We start from the raw sequence: 24,933 nt of genomic DNA on the forward strand, positions 1-24,933 counted from the left end.
ATGGATTACAAAATAAATTATAATCATAACAGCAACCTACACGAACATAGCCTAAATCTAGGCATATTGCTTTGTAACGTTCACTGGTATAACAAATTCGATTGAATTTGACACCCTTTAGTGACTACAGTAGCTACATCTATACCTATTCTACGGTGTATGTAGTTCAACCAATGTGATTCTCCTATTGGGGCAGTGACATCATATAGCCAGACATCAGTCTAGGTAGTGATAGCCAACCAGAGTGCAGGAAGGCAGCTGCGGAGCGTGGAGTTATTTGACCGACACACTGCACCTAGCAAATGAAATAGCTTTATTTGTTAGGCGGAGGCACGACTAACTTCAGATCTACAGGTGGAGATGCCAAGGAAACAATACAATCTGTCACGTAATTTAATTTAGTGCTATAATGACAATGGATGAAACTATGCCTTTGGACTAAAGAGGGATTTTACTGAGCACTGGGGAACACTATTTTCTGCTAATACTAATAGCCTGGGGCCTTCTGGAAAACCGAATTAGATGTGGTAGAAACGACACCACAACCGGGTAACAGATTTGTTGCAAATTCAAGGAGTCTGGCGCAGTAGCCTACAATATTTTACAACATTTTTAAAGAAACATAAGACGCAACAATGGCTATGCATTTATATCAAGTTAGTAGTATGCTAATAGAAAATACAGTCGGGAAAATGAGTGACAACTTGACATCAGTGGTCCTTGCAGTGTCTGTGATCACCCTAACGTTGGGATATATTTCTAAACTGGTGCTCAAACAGTCACAATCTTCAGAAGAACACAAGGTATGTACATGAAGAATAAATCAATTGAGTTACAGTATATATTACATTATTATTAGGTCCGCTACAGTGAATGTTACAGCATCACGGCGCATTCATAGCCTATTGCATATTGTCCAAAATCACAAAATCATTTGACCTGTGTATTTTATTTTTGTTACTAAATTAATGTTTTTATTTTCTCAGAAATACCCACCATACATACCTTCTAGCATTCCATTTCTGGGTCATGCCATAGCATTTGGGAAAAGTCCCATTGAATTTCTGGAGAACGCATATGAAAAGGTAAGAATACAGTACTGCTGTAAAGTATACTTAATATATTTTAGTGCTCAAAGTGCTACCTATTTTGTTTATAAAACATGCAGTAATAAATTGCATTCACTTTACAATAACTTATTTCATATAATACAGCTTTTGAATCTCTACCTTACTGGTGTATAGCGCCATGTGAAAGTGCCCTTTATTGTAGGTGCTAAAACAAGGTTGATTTTCTTTCTATTCACAGTATGGGCCCGTTGTCAGCTTTACCATGGTGGGCAAAACCTTTACCTACCTTCTGGGTAGTGAGGCAGCCACACTGATGTTCAACAGCAAGAACGAAGATCTCAATGCAGAGGATGTCTATTCTCGATTGACCACGCCAGTTTTTGGAAAAGGGGTTGCCTACGATGTACCTAACCATGTAAGCCAATAAATACTTACAGAGATACTCCCTGTTGCACTCACAAATGTAGAGAGAATGTTACCACACACAACAAAGTGTTGACATAAGTTTGTTTGTCTCGTGTTTCATCTCATAAACCTATCATAAACTAATTATTGATTTATCTAATTTAAGTCCAATTATGCCGCTCATTTTCTTTTGTAGATCTTCCTGGAACAGAAGAAGATGTTTAAGACAGGACTGAACATCGCCCATTTCAAACAGCACGTTGAAATTATAGAGGAGGAAACGAAGGAGTACTTTTCACGATGGGGAGACAGTGGGGAACAAAGTAAGATGACCGAGCCATTACAATTGGTCGGAGTTTCTACAGTATTCCATGTGGAAAGTAATCCAAATGCCCAGTTCCAAATCGACCCCTAGCCCCTACTGTAGCTACTTCATGTAGACCTAAAATGATTGAAAAGCCGTAAGCAGAATGACACATTTCCCACGTGGCCTATAAGATGGCAAAGTTGAATTATTAAGGCAGTATGCTTATCCTTTCAGACCTATAAGAAGAGCTGACTGGATAGGGACTTGGGTGAAGCACAGTGGACTTTAGGTGTCAGCAGTGTAAACTGTTCAGAAAATGAGCCATTCAACACAATTTCCCATCAACATGTTCTCTAGTAATACCTCATGTTTTCAAAATCAAATCAGTTTATTGATCGCGGACACAGATTTGCAGATGTTATCGCAGGGGCAGCGAAAGCTTGTGTTTCTAGCTCCAACAGTGCAGTAATACCTAAACAATACACCATAATCAATGTGTTGTAACTACTGTAATACAGTTTGAACCTTGCTATCCATTTTAAGATAGCTACTTTTTTAATCTGTAAAAGGTAGGGTAGCGATATGATATTACCAAAAGTAGCATTTAGCAGAGCTACCCCTGACACGAATAAAGAGAGTAAGAAGCAAATCAAGTCAACATTTGCTGTCATTTATTGCAGCTATTACATTGCTCAAGAGAGCAGTGATCTCCCCATGCACATACTCAGATACTTAACGGGTTACTAATGACCGCAGCCTTTTGCTTCACACTCTTGATAGAATCTGTTTGCAATGTGTCGCCGTTTATGAGTACGTCACAACGCTTGTTTACACGCCATAACATTTGAGCCATAGCGCAGTCAAAGTTATCCAGTCAGCAATTCTGACCTCTGTTCTCTCTCCCTCTCTGTCTCACTCATTCACTATTTCCATCCATCTCCATCTTCTTATCTCTTCCGCTCTCTCTCTTTCACACCTTCCTTAACACCCCATCTCTTCTACTCCTCCCTCAGACCTGTTTGAGGCCCTGTCGGAGCTGATAATCCTGACGGCCAGTGCCTGTCTGCATGGGAAGGAGATCCGCAGCATGTTGGACGAGAAGGTGGCCCAGCTCTACGCAGACCTGGACGGGGGCTTCAGCCACGCTGCCTGGCTACTGCCCGGCTGGCTGCCCCTGCCCAGTTTCAGGTAAGAGAAAGACTTCATTCATACTGTCCTTTCCTCAACCAAGGGTCATTTCAAACTGTTCCACCTTCAGGTTAGGTTTTTTGTTTGACAGACCAAGTTAGACTGAGTTACCAGAACAGTTGCTGGAAATTAATGATTCATTAAACTTTATTCATTGTTCTATCCTGAGGTTAACGTTTTTGGTGATCGACTGAGTTGGACTTAATTATTATTGTATTCGTTCTGTAATAGCAATATGAGAATATCTTATTTCTATAAGGCAGGAAAAAACAGGTTGTCATTTTTGTACAGGCGACGGGACAGAGCACACAGGGAGATCAAGAACATCTTCTACAAGGTCACCCAGAAACGCAGAAGCTCTGGAGAGAAAGTGGACGATATGCTGCAGACCCTCATAGATGCCACCTACAAGTAAGACATAAGTGGATCAGATGCCAGTATTACTACATGTGGTACAAGTATATGCCTCCATGCCCCCCAACATAACTGAAGTGAATTGATATTTGGTTTAAAGGTGTTCTACAACTGTTGTACCATTTTAGACTGATTCAATCTTAACCATTTTTGCCCTTTTTAAGAGATGGGCGGCCCCTAAATGATGATGAGATAGCGGGCATGCTGATTGGTCTACTCCTGGCCGGACAGCACACATCTTCCACTACTAGTTCCTGGTTGGGCTTCTTCCTTGGCAAAGATAAGGCCCTACAGGACCGCTGCTATGCTGAACAGAAAACTGCATGTGGAGAAGATTTGCCCCCACTCAACTTTGACCAGGTCAGAATCGGCATATTAGACTACACTACAGCTTTGTTGTTGAAAATATGAATTATGTTCTTATACTGCCTTACAAGTGTTGACTACATTCAATCCATTATATTAAATATAGGTACATACATCTTTCTGAATTATTTTGTTGAAACTTATTTAGATCCGTTTATTGACCATATTCTATTTAAACTGGGTAATTTTATATTGATGTAAGCAACTTCAGTGTAGAACCTTTTTTCTAGACTGCTAAACCCACAAGTTCAGCTTTTCATTTGGACAGTTTTTATCATTTAAATATTTGACATGGTCTTTTACTTACCTGTTCTCTTGTTCATACATCAGCTGAAGGACCTGACTTTGTTGGATCGCTGTTTGAAAGAGACCCTCCGACTCCGTCCACCCATCATGACCATGATGAGAATGGCACGCTCTCCTCAGGTGAGCTCAATATCATTATTTGTTGGGAAGTTAACGAATACCCATTAAGTCATTCCTTCTGTCAAGAGATTTTACAAATCCATTAGAATAGCAGTTAATTGAAAAAACGTTTTAGACACTGAATTTAACAGAGAAATGGGAATAATATCAATTGTCCATATATTTATTTATTTACATTAAAATGTTTCCCCAACCCAGCTAAATGCATGTGTGTACAATAGGTGAGTGAGTGACTATTGACCAACCCTGACCCTTTGCTTCAATCCACTCCCAGACTGTAGCAGGCTACACCATCCCAGCTGGTCACCAGGTGTGTGTGTCCCCGACAGTCAACCACTGTCTGCAGGACACCTGGACAGAGAGGATGGAGTTTAGGCCTGACCGCTACCTTAACGACAACCCTGCTGCAGCGGAGAAATTTGCCTATGTGCCCTTTGGTGCAGGTAAGAATACTTAGTAGTTTTTTCATCCCTATTAGCATCTTATACGTTAGGTGATCTGCCGTCTTTAAGAGGAAACAGAAGTGTCAAAGCATGTACACAATGGTAGGGGAAACATCTTTCATGCAGTATGCATTTTGATTCGTAAAATTCTGTCACTAGGTGGGGCTCTTGCTCAATAAATGAACTTTACTCCCATTCCAAGCTGTCTCATGCCACAAAGTTTCAGATCAGACCCTCATTTCCATGACAAAAAAAACGATGTTCACTGTCTTCTAGGCCGTCACCGCTGCATCGGGGAGAACTTTGCCTACGTTCAGATCAAGACCATCTGGTCTACCATGCTGCGCCTTTACGAGTTCAACCTGGTCGATGGTTACTTCCCCACAATCAACTACACAACCATGATCCACACCCCACACAACCCCGTCATCAGATACAAGAGGAGACAACACTAAGAGACACTGAGCGCAAAAACACAGCAGCGAAAAGAGCAAGGCTTTGTCCAAAATGGTTTCCTAGTCTATATGGTACTACTTTCGGCCATAGCCTCATAGGGCTGGCTCTCATAAGGGTCTGGACAAAAGTAGTGCACTATATAGGAAATAGGGAGCCATTTCAGATTTGCCCCAACAACCTTACCTTTAACGGTTTTATTTCGAGAACATTCTTGTACTTGAATTTAGGAACTGTTCAAATTAACGCAGAGTTCTGTCTGAAAATCTAATTCACTTTACTTTTTGTTGCCCCCACCTTATGTTTGCTGTGTTTTTAATTTGCTAGAATGTATTGTAAGCCACAGGAGGCTGGTGAGGGGAGGACGGCTCATAGTAATAGCTGGAATGGATTAGTGTCAAACACATGGAAACCACTTGTTTGATGGGATACCATTCCACTTGTTAAGTTCCAGCCATTACTATGAGCCCGTCCTCTGATTTAAAGGGACACCAGCCACCATTGATGTAAGCCTAAACTGAATCAGTTAGTTTATTCATCAAAAGCTCATCTTTTGTAGCCTGATCCCAGATATAGTCCAACTACCATAGGATTTGGCTATACAACACAAACCGATCTGGAACCAGGCCTCAGCTTTTGGCCGTTCTATTTCAAAATGTCATGGTAATGCATATAGCTTTCAAGCTTCCACTATCTGAAATGTGGTATGGAGTCCACTGTGTAGGAGTGAAAATACTACTGTAAGAATGAATATTACTGGAGTAAAAAAGCACTTAAGCACTGCCTTTTCTAGAGCTGTGAGAAATATTAAAACCACTGATCCTTATCCATTGCTTCATAGAGATCAGTGATCAAACCGACCATCACTGACTTTGTATGTACTGTCCATCCATAATTGTACAAAGATAGAGGACCTAGGCTGGGTCAAACAAAGACCAAGGACTTTAAACGGGGAGGGACAACCTGCACTTGCTTAACAAAAGACACATTTTCTGTTGTGTGCCCTAATAAACACGACTTGGCATATCGAGTGGGAATGTTGGGAGGTCATAGTGTAGTTTGACCAATGTAGTGCCTTGATGATGGAAAATTATTACTCCATTTTATTTAGATTGATTTTATGGCTTGAAGCCTAATTTTGTGAACATCTGCACCTTTTAAATAAAAATTATATCTGAGATCATGCCATGTGAATTCCAGGAGTCGAAATCATGTCCAATTTGTCTTCACACCATAATTGCATTGACCGTACATTTCCCCCATACCAGATTCACATTTTAGCTGAAGTTTTATTTTGTTTTACAACAGTTAGAACTAATTACATGTGTACTTGTAAAATCTGATTGTGTGTCAGTGATGCTGAATTGAAAACAGTGCGACCACATATTTCAAGTGTTAAAATGCATCTTTAATTACATTTCTAACAAAATACCCAGAAAATTCAAAGTTCCTACCTTTACAAAAATATGTCTTCTACAAATTGTAGTCAGTCCAAGAAAGCATTCTAATAAAACACAGTGTAGTGTATATAGATCCTGTAGCAGCCTCCTCAACAGTAAAGTCAAACATTCTCCACGTCAAGAGTTCTCCTAATTCCCGTCTTGGAGAGCTACTGGGCGTGCCAGCCCGGCACTAACAACAATTTACAATAAATCAACCAATCATGGTCTTCCATTTAAGAAACCACGGTTACTTTAATCAGGTGTGTTAGAGCTGGGCTGGAGCAAAGACCTGCACACCCACCCGGTACGTCTCCAGGACTGGAGTTTTCCGGCAAAGCCTGCACTACATATTCTTCCACCCACACAGTATAAATTAAGTTAATCAATGTTTTTTGTTTAAATTAGCATTCCACAAATATACATTTAACGTGATTGTGTTTATCCACAACAAAGAGGCAGACCAAAGTTTACAAACATAGAAGCTGTTTCAAGTGCTGGCGACAAAAAGCCTGATTATAAGATGTCCACACACAAAAAAATGTTCTTGGTCCCCACGTAATATATATAGATATATACTGTACACAGCAGAATGATACAAAATACCAAAGCTCAGCACAAGAAAAGGCAACAGTTTCTTCAAGACAGTTTCAATGTAAATGATAGAAGTCTATCTTCTTATTCCAAAGTGCAATTGAGCATATGAAGAAGAACCTAGGAAGGGAAAAATGAAGTTGTTTAGATCCCAAGACTTAACTCTTGACAAGAACATTAGAAGCATCATCTGCACATATTTTGTGGAGTGATTGAATGAGAGGGCAATTTCTGCTTATGGCATTACATTATTTAACATTAGATCGTATTAGGTAGTATGGTTGGAAGTGTGTGTGTGTGTTACCAGATTGCACGCTCCCCAGTCTCCTCTGCAGCGCCTCCAGTCTGGAGATGTAGTCGGTGAGCGCTCGGTCAGGGTCGTAGTTCTGGAGGTGAGAGCAGGTCAGAGGGTCCCCAGCCATGTGGAACCTGTGTTGTGCAGAGGAAAGGGCGGAACTGGGGGAGTCTCGTCCAGTGCGCCCCCTGCTGGCCCCTCTGATTTCCCCGTACACCTCCACACTCCCTGGATGCAGGTAGGGTGAGTCTGTCCTCATCTCGATACCTGAAGAGGAAGAGAAACAGTTGTCAGTCAGCAGGACAACTTTGAATACCAATGAAAAGGTCATTATTAATTTTCTGCTTTTGTTTGAACCTGGCACTTTAGAATATTCAGGTTATTTATTTAGATTAGCTAGCCATGTGGACCACCTGACCAATCAGCACTTAATTGATTACAAGTGTGTAAGCCTAGGTTAGCAGAGCTTGGTTCTTTACCATTTAACTCAATAACCAGTTCATTCATTCCCAGTTCATTTTCTTTGTGTTGGGGTTAGTGTGAGGGAATGTGATTTCCATACCTGGTGACTGTCCCAGACCATTTCTGTTCACATTGCCAGATGTTATGGACTTCATCCCCGTAGCTTTATGCCATCGCTTGACCAGGAAACGCATTCTGAAAGAACAGAACAGTTTGATTCAAAAAGATGGGATAGAGGACCATTAGAGTACATATATCATAAGTATTAGCTATACCATAGCCTCTTCCTAACAGTTGCAACACCATCCTACCACTTCCGTTCTCATTTTTTACCTGGAGAGGGCGATGGAGACGCGGACAGCCGAGCGGAAGCGCATCAGGCCTCGGCGGTGCTGCGTCGGGGACTCCAGGCTGCAGTGGGAGGGCCGGCCGCCCATGCGAGCAATAAGCGACAGCGTGGCTTCCTCACACTCCTGGAAGCCGCCGAGCAGCAGCAGCAGGTACTTCTTCTGGTAGATGAGGGCCTTGCGGAAACTCTCGGAGCGCAGGTACTTGCCATACATCCTCTAGAGAAGGGGAACAGAAGAGAGAGAAAGGAGTGTTGTAATAGTGTAAGTTAAGTGGGTTTTATAGATGTGCAACAATTATTTTCTATTCAACTCTGAAAAAGAGTGGAAAAGTGGTCAATTTGTAAAGAGGTGAGTGTAGTGTTATGGAGAGATGCAGGGCAGCTTTAAGCTCACCTTCAGTGTGGCGTTGTCTGTGTCCGGTCCGGTCATGTCTCTGAGGGACTCTGTCCTGATCTCTCCCCTCATTCGGGTCACCTCAGCCTGGGCTAGACACAGGCCCTTCTCCAGCCGGCTCCTCTCCCTGGTCCAGGACTCGCGCTCCGATGAGAACAGAAGGCTGGCCGCCTCATGCTGCTTGTTCACGCCGCCTCTCCTGCTGGACTGGAGGGAGGGATAGAGGTAGAGAGGAGTGATGTTGGGGTGGTGCAAATTAACACAATGTCTCCACACATTTTTACTTCTCTGCCATTTCTAGGTGCTTCTGCAATCCAGTATTGTACTCTCTCTGTCCCATCTCTAGATTCCCATCCTGCCACTGGACCTGTATAGTATTAGACTATTATTGTACTGGTCCCAGACCCGTCACCAGCCCTGAATTGCATTAGATCTAGTATTGTAACTCACGCTGTCCGCTGATCCCAGACCAGCCTGGCGGTAACGTCGAAGCTCATCTTCCAGGCGGAGGACCTGGTTGCGCAGATCGTTCTTCTCCTCTGTCAGATGGCTGACGAAGCCAGTGAGCTCAGCATTCTGCCTCAGCAGCCGCTCTGTCAGGGAGCTGGACTGGCCTCCCGCCAGCAGGGCGGTGTTCTGTAGACACAGCAGAGAAGAAATGTCAGTACTCAGTAGCCACTGAAATGGAATAGCTTACTCCTATATGTGCAGGTGTTGGGCAGGGGGATACTATTTAAGTCTGACTAAGACCAAGGTTTGTTTCCTGTTGGGTTTTCTATGTGGTTTATGTATATAATGTGTGAGCTGAGCTAAGATATTTTTGTAGGACAATAAACAACAATCTAATCAAAGTAGTCTGAAGTGCCATCTCACCTCAGGGACCAAGGGGAGTGCTGGAGACTGCTGCAGCATAGTGATGACCTCATCAATATTGGTCTGCAGCCACGACAGCCCTTCACTGTCCACCTCCGAAGTCAGCCTGTACATACACACATATATGGATTAATCCACACAACATCAATCTACACCTGCACATATGGATCAGTTCACTTCAATGAGAAGTTGAACGGATGTATATAACATGTACAAATGTGTTGAGACAAAGTTGTTAAGTAATTGTGAGATACCTGCCAGAGCCCTTGCTGACCATGGTTCGGATCTTGGCTGCGATGAGCTGCAGTTTGCCCAAGACCTTGTCTGAGTGTTTTGGGCTATGGTGGGGGGCGAGGTTGACCCCTGTCCCAGTGACCTCAAGGAGGGAAGGTGCGCTGGATTCGATAGTAAGCATGTTGCCAGGCTTCTGCTGGAACACCCAGTCTCTGGTCCGGTCAGTGGGAATGCCTCGCCACACAGCCTGCTGCTGGCACAGACACGGTACAGAAAAGTTTAAGCTCAGAAGACACATAGCCTAGTAGAGTTTAAATAACTTATGACCAACAGACTCTCAAATGGCCATAATTGTGGATTATAATACATTATAATTCGGTTGCTGAGTATAAAACAGCTCCACCATAACATTATTACACTACATAGACAAAGGTATGTGAACACCGGCTCGTCGAACATCTCATTCCAAAATCATGGGCATTAATATGTAGTTGGTCCCACCCTAGACCATTATTCCGACTTCATCAAACTTTACAGTTTGCACTATGCATTCGGGCAGGTAGCCTTCTGCTGGCATCCACCAAACCCAGATTAGTCAGATGGTGAAGTGTGATTCATTACTCCAGAGAACGCGTTTCCACTGCTCCAGAGTCCAATGGCAGCGAGCTTTACACCACTCCAGCCGATGCTTGGCATTGCGCATGGTGATCTTAGGCTTGTGTGCGGCTGCTTGGGCCATTTCACGAAGCTCCCGACGAACAGTTATTGTGCTGACGTTGCTTCCAGAGGCAGTTTGGAACTCGGTAGTGATTGTTGCAACTGAGGACAGATGATTTTTACACGCTTCAGCATTCGGCGGTCCCTTCCTGTGAGCTTGTGTGGCTGACCACTTCGTGTTGTTGCTCCTAGACGTTTCCACTTCACAATAACAGCACTTACAATTCACCGGGGCAGCTCTAGCAGGGCAAATATTCCGAACTGAATTGTTGGAAAAGTGGCATCCTATGATGGTGCCACATTGAAAGTTACTGAGCTTTTCAGTAAGGTCATTCTCCTGCCAATGATTGTATATGGATTGCATGGTGTGTGCTCGATTTTATACACCTGTCAGCAATGGGTGTGGCTGAAATAGCCGAATCAACTAATTTGAAGGGATGTCCACATACTCCTGTATAGTATAGTGTATAGTGTGATTATTTTATCATACATAGCCAGGTTCTAACAACAAGAGCTTAATAATCGCAATATATTGTAGTACCAATAGCTAAGAAAACAATACAATATTCCTATTGGATTTTTCTATAAAATGCATTTCAATTGTACCATCTGATTCAAAAGCGCTGTATTTGGTTCATTCAAAGTGTATGAATGTAGGATATAGGAATGTGACCCACGTTTTGGTTATCAGGCTGCTGCTGCATCCCGCTCCCAACCGTCTCCCCCCCTCTCATCTCTCCCAGCCGGACCACTTTCTCCTGCAGCATCTCCTTCTCTTGCTCCAGTCGCTTCCCCTGCTGCACCTCTCTCACCAGCTGCGCCATGGCGTCCCGCGCCTGCTCCCCCAGGCTTTCCAGCTGGCCCCTTGCCTCACGAAGAGCCTCCTGGTCCTGGCATGACCTCTGAGCTGCCGAGGTCAGCTCCTGTTCCCGGCCCACAGCTTCCAGCTTCTGGGCCTCCACCTCGTCCAGCAGACTAACCACCTGAAGAGGGAATAAATAGGAGGTCACAGGATTTCGTGGGAATGCAGAAGTGGAGGTAACTATTGTTACTATAATAGTAATGCCTATGTAATGTTGTCATGACAATTTGAAGAAAGCAGATGCACCACCTGATAAGCCAATAGGGTGGCACAATTTAGTAGGGGTGCAGAATCACATGACATAACTGGTCATAATGCCAACCCAATATTTTCGCTAGCACTTTCTGTGAATCTCCTGTGTGCAGGGCTTTGATAGCAGCCTGGCTGATGCGACCACACAGCGTGAAAGAGCTGTGACTCACTGATCTGGACAGGAGGCCGTTTGTTAATGCTCAGAAATTGTGCGGACTTGATTGGTTCTCTCATCCAGAAGAAAAATCCTGGGGGGTAGAAACTTCGTTGTTTGGATTTGAAAATACAACAGTTGTAATGGAAGGGGGTGGCGCTTGGGGGCCGTGTGTGTTTGAGTTAGAAAGACACGGTGAAGAACCAACCGGTAAAAGTACAGCCCCCTTGCATCATAAGACTTATTGTAAGTAAACTAGTGTGAATGTACTTGTGCGTGTGTGTGTGTGTGTGTGTGTGTGTGTGTGTGTGTGTGTGTGTGTGTGTGTGTGTGTGCATCTGCTTCAGCTACAAACAAACAAACAGCCCACCTGAGCCTGCTTCTTGTCCATCTCCCTCCGCAGTCCCTCCAGAAGAGCTTCGGATGACATCGCCCCTCCCACCACTTCATCCTCCCCACTCTCAGCCCCCTTCCTCTCTGGGCTTTCACTCCAGGAGGAGCCGTGCTGGCGGAGCTCCTTCTCTCTCCCCAGGGCGCTACTCAGCTCCTGGGCCCGGGCTCGCTCTGACTCTAGTTGGATGTGGAGCTGCGAGGCCTGGGTCTGCAGTATGGAGCGCTCCTGTTCGGCCTGGACGGAAAGCTGGGAGGTGGACTGGCGCTCCTGGTCTAGGGCTGAGGTCAGCTGGGCTACGTGACTCTGCTGCTCCTCCAGGGCCAGTTTTAGATCCTGGAGGGAAGGGGCGTAAATACAAAGTGTGAAAAACACAAGTAGACCTACTCCAGTGACTAAGGTGAACACTAAAGTGAAGACGTGTGAAATTACACTGGGACACCTGTCTACTACCTCCCCTAAAAACTGTCTTACCTCCAGCTCCTCGCTCTCCAGCTCCTCTTTCTTGTCAGATTTACACTTCTCCTTCTCGAAGGCCCACTGCATCTCTCTGGCCTTCTTCTGTTCGTCTGCCAGTCTGTCCGTCAGGGTGTCCACCTCAGCAGCCTTCTGTGACACCTCCATTCTAGAAAAAAAGACACCGGTCTGGATCCATCCAACAGCAACTAGGAAGGTAAACTAGATGTGTATGCAATACCAATGCTGGGAAGGTGAGTGTAAGTCGATGTTTGTTTCTGTACATCTCTAAATAGTCTTACCTGAGAATGTTCCGCTCTTTTATGTATCAAACTAAGACACTGATGGTGTGTGTTTGTGTGAGCGTGCATTAAAACCTTACCTGACTGTGTCCAGCTCCTTCAGGTGTTTTTGCTGGGCCTGGAGCGTGGTCTCCAGCTCTAGTTTGGTCTGGGACAGCTCTCCCTTCAGCTCCTCCAGCAGAGCCCTGTCAGCCTGCTGCAGTGTGGGGGGCTCCTGAACGCCACACAAACCAGCCTGAGGGGCTCCTCTCTCCCTCTGCTGCTCAATACCAGGCGACACAGTGGGCTGAACACCTGAGTGGGACAAGCAGCCAGACAAAACAACATGCAAGACATTAGAATCAGCTGCTGTTTGTCCTTTTTAGATTCATTAAATTGGTTGCATTGAGTTGAATAACTGTGACCTCATCTAAGACAATTTACTATAGATATTACTCAATCAAAAAATCTATGAATTTATCCATCCATCCAGCCCCCACACGTTCATCCATCATCCCCATGTGTCCTTACCACCCACCCACACAGCACGAGAAGCAATTGGAGGGCCAGACTACAGACCTTGATTGGATCTGCCAGGCTCCTGGGCTTGGATTTGTTGTAGCTGGACCCGGAGCTGCCGGACCTCTGTCAGCAAACTGCTTCTGTCTGCAGCCTGCAGCATCCCCATGGCATCCCTGTGATGGGCATCCTGTAGATTTACACACAGACACAGTTTAGCCTTGGAACTTAAAAACAATGCAAATGACCACCAAGTTTTCCTACGAAGTGGAGAAATAGACCCTAGACTAAAACTGCTCTATATTTCTTAATTACCTGTTGGCTATATCCCACACTCCAGCTAGCTAATAGTCTAATACCAAGATAAACAGGTAGTGTCTAAGGCTAACCTGAGTTTTAAGTTTAAGTGTACATAGTTTTTCAGTAACCTGCTCAGCTAGCCTGTGCTCCAGATGGTTGAGGTGGATGACAGCGTCGCTAGTGTCCAGCTGGTCCAGACGGGCATAGAGGGTGCTCTTCAGCACACTCCGCTCCCTCACAAACACCTGCTGCACTGCCCCCAGCAGCTCTCCACGCCAGTCCGCACTACCGGGAGTCTGAACATACACAAGCACATAGACATGCATATTTACAGACAATGAGGGGGAAAAAGGGTTTCTGAAGGCTTAATTAAGCCTTAAAAGCTGTGTTTCACTGAACCCATCAAAGTCTTAGCCCTGTCTAAGCCAGGGGAGGGGGGGTTCTACTAAGCTTTATGGAATTGTTTTAAGAAGGTCATACCAAGGATAATTTTGCTATTTTATTTTGAATTTTAAGACCCCTTGAAGTACCAAAAAAAGTATTTTATGAAAATATTTATTTGGCCTTACTGCTATTAGCCCAGACAAACGCATTGAATAACAGATTCACTAAACTTCCAAAGGGTCTATCCTAGATCTCAAAGATATAAGAAAGATCAGGAAACATTTGTTATATATACATACATGTTTTTTTATTTATTTATTACATGTATATAACCTCTTATTTTTGTCACTAAAGTGTCTCCATGTATATTTCCACAATTATTTTTCGACTGGGACCTTCAGACGAGTCTTGTGAGGCCTGTGTGTTTCCTAGAGCCCAAACTCTTCGGACGCTACAGACAGAAGTTGGTAGATCAGCTGTACCAACTTCAGACGAGTCCCAAGATGCTTGTGGGGGTCGTAGAGCATAATGTCTCATGGTCTGACAAACACCGCTCTAGCTTTGTCACCTTTCATGCAGATGCAGAAGTGCGACAAATATCTCTAACTTAAACTGATGTTTTCGGGGGGGATTTATTATGCTAATTCGATTTTAACAGGGACACAGACATCAACCTTGGGGGTTAAACTGAGACCAACAAAACCCCTACGGTATTTAAGTGAGGCTACTAGTACAAAGTATCCACGCTACACAGTACAGATGCTACCAGTACTGTACCTGTGTTTCCCTGCAGTGTGTCTGCATCTGGGCAATGAGGGCCTTGAGGGACTCCACAGTGGCCAGCAAGGCCCCTCGCTCTTTGGGCCAGCCCTGAGCATGGTGGATCAGGCTGGCTGGGTCAGCCTCGCCCTCTGGGATTGGCAGCTCCGACAGGGATAGCACCTGCATACCCTCCTGGTGCACCTCGCGGAGCAGGTTCTGGAGGGGACACATGTACAGAGATACATCTCATAAACATTAAACCATGTGCAAACTAGACATCTACACCAATACACAGATAGGCATACAAAGACCTGCTTAACTTTACATTTCCAAATGCAGTTCTTGTACCTTAATTCTGTCAGGCAGGGCTTCGTCTGTCTCTATCCTGGCTCCCTCTGGCGTGGTCCTGAACTCCTGCTGCAGATTAGGCAGGTCATAACCTGTCCGCTGACTCCATTCAGAACTGCTGTCTGCAATAGGGTACAGACAAGGTTAACATTGCATACCAATGGAAGCAAAAAACTATTTCTTTGAAAAGACATGAAAAATAACATTTTCTCAAATCATGAAAAGCATCCTTCGTCAAACACTAGCAAACATGTGCATCAACTCAAAAGACACACACCATGACTCGTAAAATGCTGTGTTTGTTGATAATGTATTGTATACATATTTATGCATTGATTGTGAAGGTGTTATATCGCCTAAGGTATTGTGATTACTAGGGAAAGCATGCAACCTCTTGAGAGACACTTGGCATAGCATTGAATACAGAGGCTCACATTTGGCATGGAGGTGCAATGTGTGACACTACAACAACTTACCACTGGTGTAGCCGTCTTTAAATTGCGATCCTGCGGGACGCTCTGGTCTCGATGAGGGGGCCTGGAGGGCATGAAACCAGGTCAGAACACAGAAGAGTTTGAGTTCCTTTACCTTCCCACTCCCCCATAAAAATGTCAAGCTCATCATCTCGGTCATGTTTATTAAGCACCAAATGAAAGAAAACAGACCGAAACCGGGTTCTGCAACAGAAAACGAAAACAAGCTTCCGGGTAGACTTTTGTTCTGTTACTCACTTCTGTTTTGTGCCTAATGAACACAACTCAGGTCTGCTGAGATGTCACCCAACAAACTCACCTCATGAGAGCGTTGCAGCTTCTCGATGACGGTCTTGAGAGCCCTACACTCCTCTTCCAGCATCTGAGCGTCCTTCTTCAGGGCCTCGCTCTCTGCGATGTGCCGGGCCTCCATGTCCAGGATCTCCGCCGCGTGCAGCTCCTGCATCTGTACAATCTTCTCCTGGTACTCCCCGATCATCTCCTCCACCTCTTCCTCTGACACAGACCTGGGCTGGTCAGATATCTGGGAGGAAAAGGTCTCCGTCTGGGTGCCAGCATCTGTACGAGGCAGACGTTGAGATACATTAAGACCAGACGATTTGTCGGAGGACGTTTGGTTCTCCGCGGCAGAGATCTTCCTAGAGAGCGATGGTTTGTCTTTGGCAGTGGCGGACATTTTTCCCTTGGCTCCATGGCGGTGGTCTTGCGGTTTGACTGCTTTATTTTTCGGATTGGAGGCTGGTACCGGCAGCTGCTGCTGGGGTGAGGGAGACTGAGATGGTGATAGTGGGAATAGTGGTGACGGTGACTCTGTGGTTTTCGCCAAGGCTATTCTGAGCTGTTGGAGCTCCTCTTGGAGCTGTGCAATGGACAGGTCACGGACTTGGAGTTCGTTTTGGAGTTTATCGCTGCACTCCCTGAAGCTGTTAAGGTGTTCTTTGGTAGCAGCTGCCTCTTCTCGGACCTCCTGGAGCTCTTGGAGAAGTTTAGACGCGGTGGCACTGTCACCTTCCGATGAGGCCTGTAAAAGTTCGGAGACACCAAAATCGATACAGAAGTGAAGATATGCCAATAGATATTTTTCCATATTGTTGACTAAAGTTGGAATATTCTTCCATGCAGCAATATACACTTACCAGGTGGAGTTCTCCCTTGAGATGTGCTATGGTCATCTCTCTCTCCTTCGGTACAAAACAAATATTTAAATGGTCGGATTGGTTAATCACTGAAAAGACTACAAACATACAACTTCCCATTTGATCAACATTTTTAAATGTACCGTTATCCACACAAAATGGACAGTTAATAAAATTGACAATTGAGTCTGGCACCCAGACTGCGACTCCCATAGTTCTTTGCTCTGCTGAACACTGGTTGATTGGGACTGTGTTCATACCTGTAGCAGCTCCTGTAGTTTGTCACAGCGTTCCCTGTAGCTGCTGAGCTCCTCTTTGGTGGCAGCGGCCTCCTCTTTGACCTCCTTCAGCTGCCGATGGAGCTCTGACACCTTGGCCTCACCGCCTCCCAATGACACCTGCTGTCAAAGGTAGAAGTGTTAGGTGTTAGAATTTCTAGAATTTGGAATTCAAGACAATGAATTTAAGGGAATGTCAAGAACAAGAAAGTATCGCAGTACTTTAGCAACACTGAGGCAGTAGAATTGTATTGTGTCTGTGCCTATGGTAAACGGAGGAACTCCCTTTGTTTCTTACCCTTTGAAGATCTTCTTGAAGCTTTGCTATTGCAACCTCTTTTGCCTAAAAAAGGAAAATATGTGATAATTGTAACTCCCTTTCAAGCAACAAGTTGAATAGAGCACTAATCAAACATGGTTATTGAGTGTGATATTACATACCTTGAGCTCCTGCTGGAGTTTATTGCTGTTCTCCTTGTAACTGCTGAGCTGTGCTTTGGTGGCTGAAGCCTCGTCTTTGACCTCCTGTAGTTCCTGTATCATTCCAGATACAGCCGGCTCGTTTTCTCCAGAAGATGGAGTCTGGTTCAGAGTTCAAAGAGATAGCAGCTTGTCAGCAATTAAACTGTGAAAAACATTACAGGCAGTGTAGGCTACAGGTAATCCACTCATCGATGGGAAGTACTACAGGCTAACTCTAACACCTAAAAAGTGAATTTATAGGAGGCAGTGCAGGCTAGAGCCAACTTAACCTTAGCCTTAACTTATTGCCTATTGGAGATAAGGCCTACCTCTTCGGCCAGAAATGTTCTCTGGAATCCACCAGGCTTGGTCGTCCTCATCTGATTGAGCAAATCCATGAGCATGACCAGCCTCTTCTCGTACTCCAACACCTCCTCCTCGGAACTGGAGAGCAGCTGCTTCTGCATCTCCTGGTCCTTCTGTATGCCACTCAGTCCCACCTCCAGCTCGCGAAGCTTCTCCGTCAGGAGGATCACCTTCCCCGTGGGGCCCTGTTTGGCTCCTTGGATCTCCGCTGCTCGGGACGTTCCTGCAAACCCAAAGTCCGGTACCTCCATCTGTCCCTGGGGATCCTGGTGGCCAAATTCTTTGGTTCTCTGGCCCTTGGACTCCTGCGATTGATGCAACTGTTGCTGGATGGCGCCGAGTTGGGCCTGGCTGACAAGCGCGGCCGCCACCCTCTCCCTCAGCTTGTCCTCCAGGTCCTGGACCTTGCGCTGGAGCTCGTCGGCGTCCTCCTGGGCACGCTCCACCAGGAACCGGCAGCGGGTCAGTTCAGAATCCCTTTCTCTGACACAGGCTTCAAGTTCCTGGACGCGGAGGCTCAGCTCCTCCAACCTGGAGGTGGCGCTCTGTTCCAGCGCCTGGATCTGAGCCTGTACCACCAAGAATTCTGCAGTCTTCTCCCTGAGGGCATCTTGCAGCTCCATCGCGGTGTCGTCCGACTGCTCCTTTTCCGATTCGGCTAATGCTAGCCTGCTCTCCTGCAAGCACCGGTACCTCTCCAGGAGCATGCATTGCTCGGCTTTGATGGTGTCCAGCTCTTGGGTGGCCAGGTCCATCTTTTGCTTCATTTCGTCGTACTCCTCCTTGCTGGGACCTCCGACCTGGCTCTCCAACTGGCCCTTGAGCTCCTCATCCGTCTCTGAGGATTGCTTCCGCTCGATGTTGGCTAGCTCCTCCTGGAGCTTGTCGATGACGGCGTTTAGCTGCTCCAGCTCCTCCTCGCTGTTCTTCTTCAGGCGCTGCTGCTCGCTCCGCATGCACTCCACCTGGGACTCGAGCTCCCACAGTAGTTCGTCCCTCGCATTGATTTCCTGAAGGGAAAGATGGAGCAGCGAATGTAGGTATAAGGACGAAGATGTGGAGGAAAAGGACTGGCTCATGCTTTCTGGTAAACCTCTGAGACAGTTGTGCCACGGCAAGATAGTTAATATTGATAACATTTTTGTGATATATTATCTATGGTTGAAACTCAATCAGGTAACAACAGTACTTCAGGAACAAATTCTGATTCGTTGGACATTTCTAGGGTGTTCCAAGTGTTCTCAGATGTTTAGTAAGCCAACATAAAAACCATATATCACAAGACAACAGAGCATGGGAGGCCCACTTATCAAAACCTAAAATGGTAGGTTAAGTCAAAACAAAAAAAATAAATAAATGGCTGTCACACAACACACACACTGATCCACTATCACAGAGATATACATATATGTGGACAGAAGATCAAATGGTCTGTCTGTAACATATATGTATATGGGGTTACCTTGTTATCAGGGGCTGATTCCGTGTGTTGAAGCTTAGCCATCTGCTCACTAAGAAGGGCTATTTCCCTGTCCTTCTCCTCCATCACCTTCAAAAATGTATCATATGTTCATATATATCATATAATCTGCTGGCTTTCAACACATAAAAAAATCACCCTTAATAAACTGGGACTAAGACAATAGGGAAGGAACATTTATGGCGGATTTGTTTATCCTTAGGGTGGGGATACTACCTATCACCTCTACCATATTAGCCTAACAGGTCCCACATTTGTTGCTTTGGCTAATGTGGCTTTGTTTAGCAGATGGAAACCACATGTCAACCTTGTTGGATTAAGGATTACCTATAGTAAATGTTAGCCTTTTTCGTGGCTATTTGTTGTCTTTTACCTGGTAGCTGCTAGTCTAACTGTCTGGCATATCTAAATGTTAGCCTAGCTGTGGCTAAGCTATCAACATGCTATCCTAGCGTTGTGTCCCAGGCTACCTACATGCTAGCCTAGCGTAGTGGCCCAGGCTGCCTACATACTAGCTTGGTTATGTGGTGGCTAAGGCTACCTACATGCTAACCTAGCTGTGTGGGGAGCGAAGGCTACCTACATGCTAACCTAGCTGTGTGGGGGGCGAAGGCTACCTACATGCTAGCCTAGCTGTGTGGGTGGCTAAGGCTACCTACATGCTAGCTTAGCTGTGTGGGGGGGCTAAGGCTACCTACCTACATGCTAGCCTAGCTGTGTGGGGGGCTAAGGCTACCTACATGCTAGCCAAGCTGTGTGGGGGCTAAGGCTACCTACAGTTGAAGTTGGAAGTGTACATACACTAAGGTTGGAGTCATTAACACTTGTTTTTCAACCACTCCACAAATTTCTTGTTAACAAACTATAGTTTTGGCAAGTCGGTTAGAACATCTACTTTGTGCATGACAAGTTATTTTTCCAACAATTGTTTACAGACAGATTACTTAATTTATAATTCACTGTATCACAATTCCAGTGGACCAGAAGTTTACATACACTAAGTTGACTGTGCCTTCAAACAGCTTGGAAAATTCCAGAAAACAATGTCATGGCTTTAGAAGCTTCTGATACTCTAATTGACATCAATAGAGTCAATTGGAGGTGAACCCGTGGATGTATTTGAAGGCCTACCCTCAGACTGAGTGCCTCTTTGCTTGACATTATGGGAAAATCCAAATAAATCAGCCAAGAAGAAAACAACATCTTAGAAACAAAATTGTAGACCTCCACAAGTCTGGTTCATCCTTGGGAGAAATTTCCAAACGTCTGAAGTATCACGTTCATCTGTACAAACAATAGTAAGCAAGTATAAACAGCATGGGACCACGCAGCTGTCATACCGCTCAGGAAGGAGACGCGTTCTGTCTCCTAGAGATGAACGTACTTTGGTGTGAAAATTGCAAATCAATCCCAGAACAACAGCAAAGGACCTTGTGAAGATGCTGGAAGAAACAGGTACATAACTATCTATCCCACAGTAAAATATCAACATCACCTGAAAGGCCGCTCAGCAAGGAAGAAGCCACTGCTCCAAAACCGCCATAAAAAAATCAGACTACGGTTTTCAACTGCACATGGGGACAAAAAAAAAAATACTTTTTGGAGAAATGTCCTCTGGTCTGATGAAACAAAAATAGAACTATTTGGCCATATTGACCATCTTTATGTTTGGAGGTAAAAAGAACACCATCCCAACCGTGAAGCATGGGGGTGGCAGCATCATGTTGTGGGGGTGCTTTGCTGCAGGAGGGACTGATGCACTTCACAAAATAGATGGCATCATGAGGTAGGAAAATTATGTGGATATATTGAAGCAACATCTCAAGACATCGGTCAGGAAGTTAAAGCTTGGTCGCAAATGGGTCTTCCAAATGGACAATGACCCCAAGCATACTTCCAAAGTTGTGGCCATTTTGTTTTTGGCTAAGGTGTATGTAAACGTCCAACTTCAACTGTACATGCTAGCCTAGCTGTGTTGGCCGATTACCTGGAGCAGGTGGTCCTTGGTCTCCAGGTCTTTCTGCTGGGTGCTCAGCTCCTTCCTCTGGATCTCCAGCTGCATGTCGAGCTGCTGCACCTCATCACTCTTGTTCTCCAGCTCCTCCCGGAACTGCTCCAGCTGCTCCTCCAGGTTACTGATCTGGAAGGGAGGAGGGGAAAGGGGAGAGTCAAGCTGGAGTGTTGTGTGTTCTTATCCATCTAACTGAGGACCAGGGCAACGACACATGAACAGAGGACTTGAAATCTAAGTGGGACCTGTCTTGTGTCCATCATTGGCTATTGTAGGAGCGTGATTTGAGGCGAAGTGAAAGATGGCGGGCAAAGGGTTGCAACAAGTAGGGGAATGGTCTACTTTATGTAAACCATCGGGGGAGGTGATAACCAATCAAGGTTTTCGCTGGCTAGCTTTGACACAGTGCTGGACTGGCTACTTAGAAATTCCCTTCCAAACATGTGAAAGAAAGAAACTCCCATAAGACCAATACATTACCTCTTTCTCTTTCCTGTCCAGAGCCTCTCTTTCAGTCTGTAGCTGAGCCTCCAGTGATGAGTCCCCAAGCTCACAAACAGACACATCCTGCCTCTTATCATCCACCTGAAACAGACATGCATGCAAGCAAGCAACGTGCACACGCAATACGTTATTATTTAGCGACCAGTCATGCGCGATGCATGCACACACAAGCAAACATACACACATCACACGCACGATTATATACAAGCATACACACAAATATCAGGTTAGCCACACACACACAGCCATACATCATATACAGTATCTGTTATGTCATGCACTTAATCAGCTGGGCAGTAGCAAGGTATGGGGACATTTCTTTCACTGCTCTGTTTCAGCCTGCCAACAGTGATATTGGTTTCAATACTCATTACTATGGGCACACACATTCTCAGCCATGATGTCGGGTATGCAGGTACACTTAGTCTCCTTTGTCAATGCACACATACACCCATATATATGCAAATATAGCTTCACGCTGTCACTCTCTACCAGAACACACTCATTCTGACACGAACATGCACACGCACTCCATTCTCTCTCTCTCACACACACACACACGTTATGTTCTCCTATCCTCGTGCGGACTTAAAATGTATTTCCATTGAAAATCCCTAATAGTAACCCTAACCACTAAGCTTAAAATAGCCTTTGTCCTTGTTTCTACTATCCTTCTGGTGACTGAGATTTAAGGTCCCCACTAGGAAAATAGAACCCCCCCCCACACAAACACACTCCCGCTGGGGAGCAATCTTGGCAGTCGCTAGTCTTAACACAGCATCATCAACAGCAGTGGCGGGAAGGAGTGGGGGAACTGTCTTTTTCTCTCTCTCTCCCTTTACCCTCTCCCCACTCCTCTTTTTCCCACTCGCTCTTTCTCTACTTGTCCCTCCTCTCTTTTCCATCTTCCTCTTTTTGTTGTTCTTGCAGTCTCTATCCCACTTCATCCATCCCCCCTTCCTCCGCACCCATCTCTCTTTTCTCTCTCACCGTCTCGGTGCTGGCCAGCAGCGCCTGCTCCAGCTCGCGGATGCGACCCTCCAGCTTGTCAATCTCCTCGTTGCGCTCGCCCACCTCGCGCTGCTGCTGCTCGGACGCCAGCAGCAGCTCGCTGCACCAGTCCGTCTTCTCCCTCAGATGCTGGGTCAGCTGGTCCACCTGCGAGAGGAGAGGGATGAGGAGGAGGAGAAAGGAGAGGGAGGGAAAGAGGGGTTTCAGTGTGGATCGTACAGTCTGTAGCTTCAGTGTATCACTGTGGCTAGCTAGTAGTAACAACATAGTAGCTGGGAGGTCAGCTGATCCACCTGCCATTTTGAAGAGAGGGGGAAAAGAGAAGAGGTAGTAGGGCTGGGAATTGCCAGGAACGTCACGGTACGATATTATCACGATACTTAGGTGCTGTTGCGATTGTCATGATTTTATATGTATTGCGATTCAAAATTGCAATAAAATCGCAGTATCATGTTCCAAACATATTGCTCACTAAATGTCTGCTGCAGAAAGGCAGAGAGCATTAGGAAATTAGTTTTGATGAGTCATGGAAATAAAAGTGCTGGAAACATGTTGGCTCACGCTATAACATAACAGAGTTTTGGTATAGGTACAGCCGGCAGGCACCAGCTAACGCTACATAGCAAAAAATGTGTTTTTTACTAATCGATACTTGGCGTCAAAGTATCGAAAAAATATTGCCCCCCCCAAAAAACTGCGATATGTAACTATACATTTTCCTCCCATCACTAGGGGCTAGAGGGAAAGAGGGAGAGAGGATAATGTAAACAGGAGCAATATTATGAGGTCAGATGATCCTCACCTGCTATATGGTAGGGAAAGGGAGATGAATAGGGGAAAGAGGGAGATGAATAGGGAAAGAGGGAGAAAGGGGGGGAAGAGGGAGGTTTTGAGTGCAGCTAATGATATTTAATGGAAGGTCCTTTTCAATGACGCTAGCACCACTAATCGCTGGGATCCACCTGCTATGGTAGACAGAGGAATATTCAACGGGACGAAAAGGAGAAAGAGAGCAGAGGAAGGGAAAGAGGGGGGCTCTAATGTGGTTTGCAATGACAGGCTGCTACCATGCAACTGATGGAATTTTGGTAAGAGAGAGAGGCTGTTTCAATGCAACTAATAGCAATACCTGGGAGGTCAGCTGATCCACCTGCCATGGGAGAGAAGCAAAGAGGAAGAGAAGCAAAGAGGAAGAGGAGGAAAAAGGGAGAGATAATGGCCTTTAATGAGTATAGCAGTGACTAATAGGAGAAGGTGATGGGAGAAGGAATGGTTCTATGATTCTGATAGCAGAGAAAGGCTGCTGTGACATTGTCAACTGCATATAGCTTAGCGAAAACAAGCCCTTACAGTATCAATAATGGTGTTTAAATAATTCTGATAATTCTGAGTTACTTGTAGTGACACATTTCCACAACACATGCCACTATAATACAGTTAAAGACTGAACACAAACAACAGTATGGTAACAAATGTAAAACATAGCTGATGGCAACAGCAAGGAGAGCCACTGCCACAGCATGCCAAAGAGATGTGGAGCTATGATGATGCTAATGACTTTTAGCAGAAACCAGCCGCAACAACTCGGTTGACAGTAAACCAGAGAGAAGCAGTATATCACAGCTGTTATGATAGCAGATGCAATTATAATGCAAAGACAGACCTCCATGGTCCAGATGATGATGCTCAGCAGACATATCCTAATGTAATATCTAATTACATTTACTAGCTACAACATGGTGCGAGAGTAAATACAACCTCTCCATGGACACCGCTTTTTTTGAAAGATAAAAAATATATTAAGTGTTTAGGACAAGACCACTGTTAAAACCATTAATGTTCAATAAAACGTTCTATAAAAAAAACTAGAATACTAGTTGTACAAAACGCATTACAAATCACACAATACCCACAGCCCCCTCAGTTGATAAACAAATCACCATGGCGATGATTGACAAATCAGCCCTCACCCCAAAAAAACACATCAAAAATCACATCCAGCATATAAACTCAGCAAAAAAAGAACCGTTCTTTCACTATCAACTGCGTTTAT

At 45.0% G+C, this 24,933-nt stretch overlaps 2 protein-coding genes across 7 annotated transcripts in view; one reads left to right on the forward strand and one right to left on the reverse strand.

Annotated features, from left to right (window-relative positions):
- The first annotated feature begins 296 nt into the window (after window positions 1–296).
- On the forward strand, window positions 297–6,258 carry LOC124043433 (lanosterol 14-alpha demethylase-like). The gene is made up of 10 exons (XM_046362040.1): window positions 297–803; window positions 987–1,085; window positions 1,309–1,485; window positions 1,672–1,798; window positions 2,796–2,970; window positions 3,262–3,381; window positions 3,549–3,744; window positions 4,081–4,176; window positions 4,451–4,619; window positions 4,896–6,258. Exons 1-10 carry the CDS (start codon window positions 636–638, stop codon window positions 5,072–5,074), a joined length of 1,506 nt encoding a protein of 501 aa, XP_046217996.1. The 5' UTR covers window positions 297–635; the 3' UTR covers window positions 5,075–6,258.
- A 200-nt stretch (window positions 6,259–6,458) lies between these two features.
- LOC124043434 (A-kinase anchor protein 9-like) overlaps window positions 6,459–24,933 on the reverse strand; it is a 134,714-nt gene continuing 116,239 nt past the window's right edge. For 4 of the 6 annotated variants that reach the window (XM_046362045.1, XM_046362043.1, XM_046362044.1 and 1 more), the window contains 27 exons: window positions 22,860–23,027; window positions 21,846–21,950; window positions 21,342–21,494; window positions 19,337–19,423; window positions 17,838–18,884; window positions 17,488–17,628; window positions 17,345–17,389; window positions 17,029–17,169; window positions 16,769–16,813; window positions 15,931–16,653; window positions 15,615–15,675; window positions 15,139–15,260; window positions 14,806–15,006; window positions 13,773–13,940; window positions 13,405–13,534; window positions 12,927–13,140; window positions 12,563–12,713; window positions 12,068–12,424; window positions 11,107–11,412; window positions 9,733–9,962; window positions 9,479–9,584; window positions 9,056–9,241; window positions 8,606–8,812; window positions 8,196–8,428; window positions 7,963–8,057; window positions 7,410–7,667; window positions 6,459–7,225 (listed from right to left, as the gene is read on the reverse strand). In XM_046362045.1, the coding sequence (XP_046218001.1) occupies window positions 7,182–7,225; window positions 7,410–7,667; window positions 7,963–8,057; window positions 8,196–8,428; window positions 8,606–8,812; window positions 9,056–9,241; window positions 9,479–9,584; window positions 9,733–9,962; window positions 11,107–11,412; window positions 12,068–12,424; window positions 12,563–12,713; window positions 12,927–13,140; window positions 13,405–13,534; window positions 13,773–13,940; window positions 14,806–15,006; window positions 15,139–15,260; window positions 15,615–15,675; window positions 15,931–16,653; window positions 16,769–16,813; window positions 17,029–17,169; window positions 17,345–17,389; window positions 17,488–17,628; window positions 17,838–18,884; window positions 19,337–19,423; window positions 21,342–21,494; window positions 21,846–21,950; window positions 22,860–23,027 (5,724 nt within the window). In that variant the 3' untranslated portion in view covers window positions 6,459–7,181. The remainder of the gene's footprint in view (window positions 7,226–7,409; window positions 7,668–7,962; window positions 8,058–8,195; window positions 8,429–8,605; window positions 8,813–9,055; window positions 9,242–9,478; window positions 9,585–9,732; window positions 9,963–11,106; window positions 11,413–12,067; window positions 12,425–12,562; window positions 12,714–12,926; window positions 13,141–13,404; window positions 13,535–13,772; window positions 13,941–14,805; window positions 15,007–15,138; window positions 15,261–15,614; window positions 15,676–15,930; window positions 16,654–16,768; window positions 16,814–17,028; window positions 17,170–17,344; window positions 17,390–17,487; window positions 17,629–17,837; window positions 18,885–19,336; window positions 19,424–21,341; window positions 21,495–21,845; window positions 21,951–22,859; window positions 23,028–24,933) is intronic. The other 2 variants (XM_046362042.1, XM_046362046.1) reach the window with 2 other exon arrangements.

This window comes from Oncorhynchus gorbuscha, linkage group LG09 (assembly GCF_021184085.1).
Source record: "Oncorhynchus gorbuscha isolate QuinsamMale2020 ecotype Even-year linkage group LG09, OgorEven_v1.0, whole genome shotgun sequence".
Lineage (NCBI taxonomy): Eukaryota > Metazoa > Chordata > Actinopteri > Salmoniformes > Salmonidae > Oncorhynchus > Oncorhynchus gorbuscha.

Excerpts from the sequence above, each read along its gene's own strand:
- LOC124043433 (XM_046362040.1), top strand. The coding sequence starts at position 636 with ATGGCTATGCATTTATATCAAGTTAGTAGTATGCTAATAGAAAATACA. Across the intron at positions 1,086-1,308 it reads TGGAGAACGCATATGAAAAG|TATGGGCCCGTTGTCAGCTT; the intron begins GTAAGAATACAG and ends TTCTATTCACAG. Across the intron at positions 2,971-3,261 it reads CTGCCCCTGCCCAGTTTCAG|GCGACGGGACAGAGCACACA; the intron begins GTAAGAGAAAGA and ends ATTTTTGTACAG.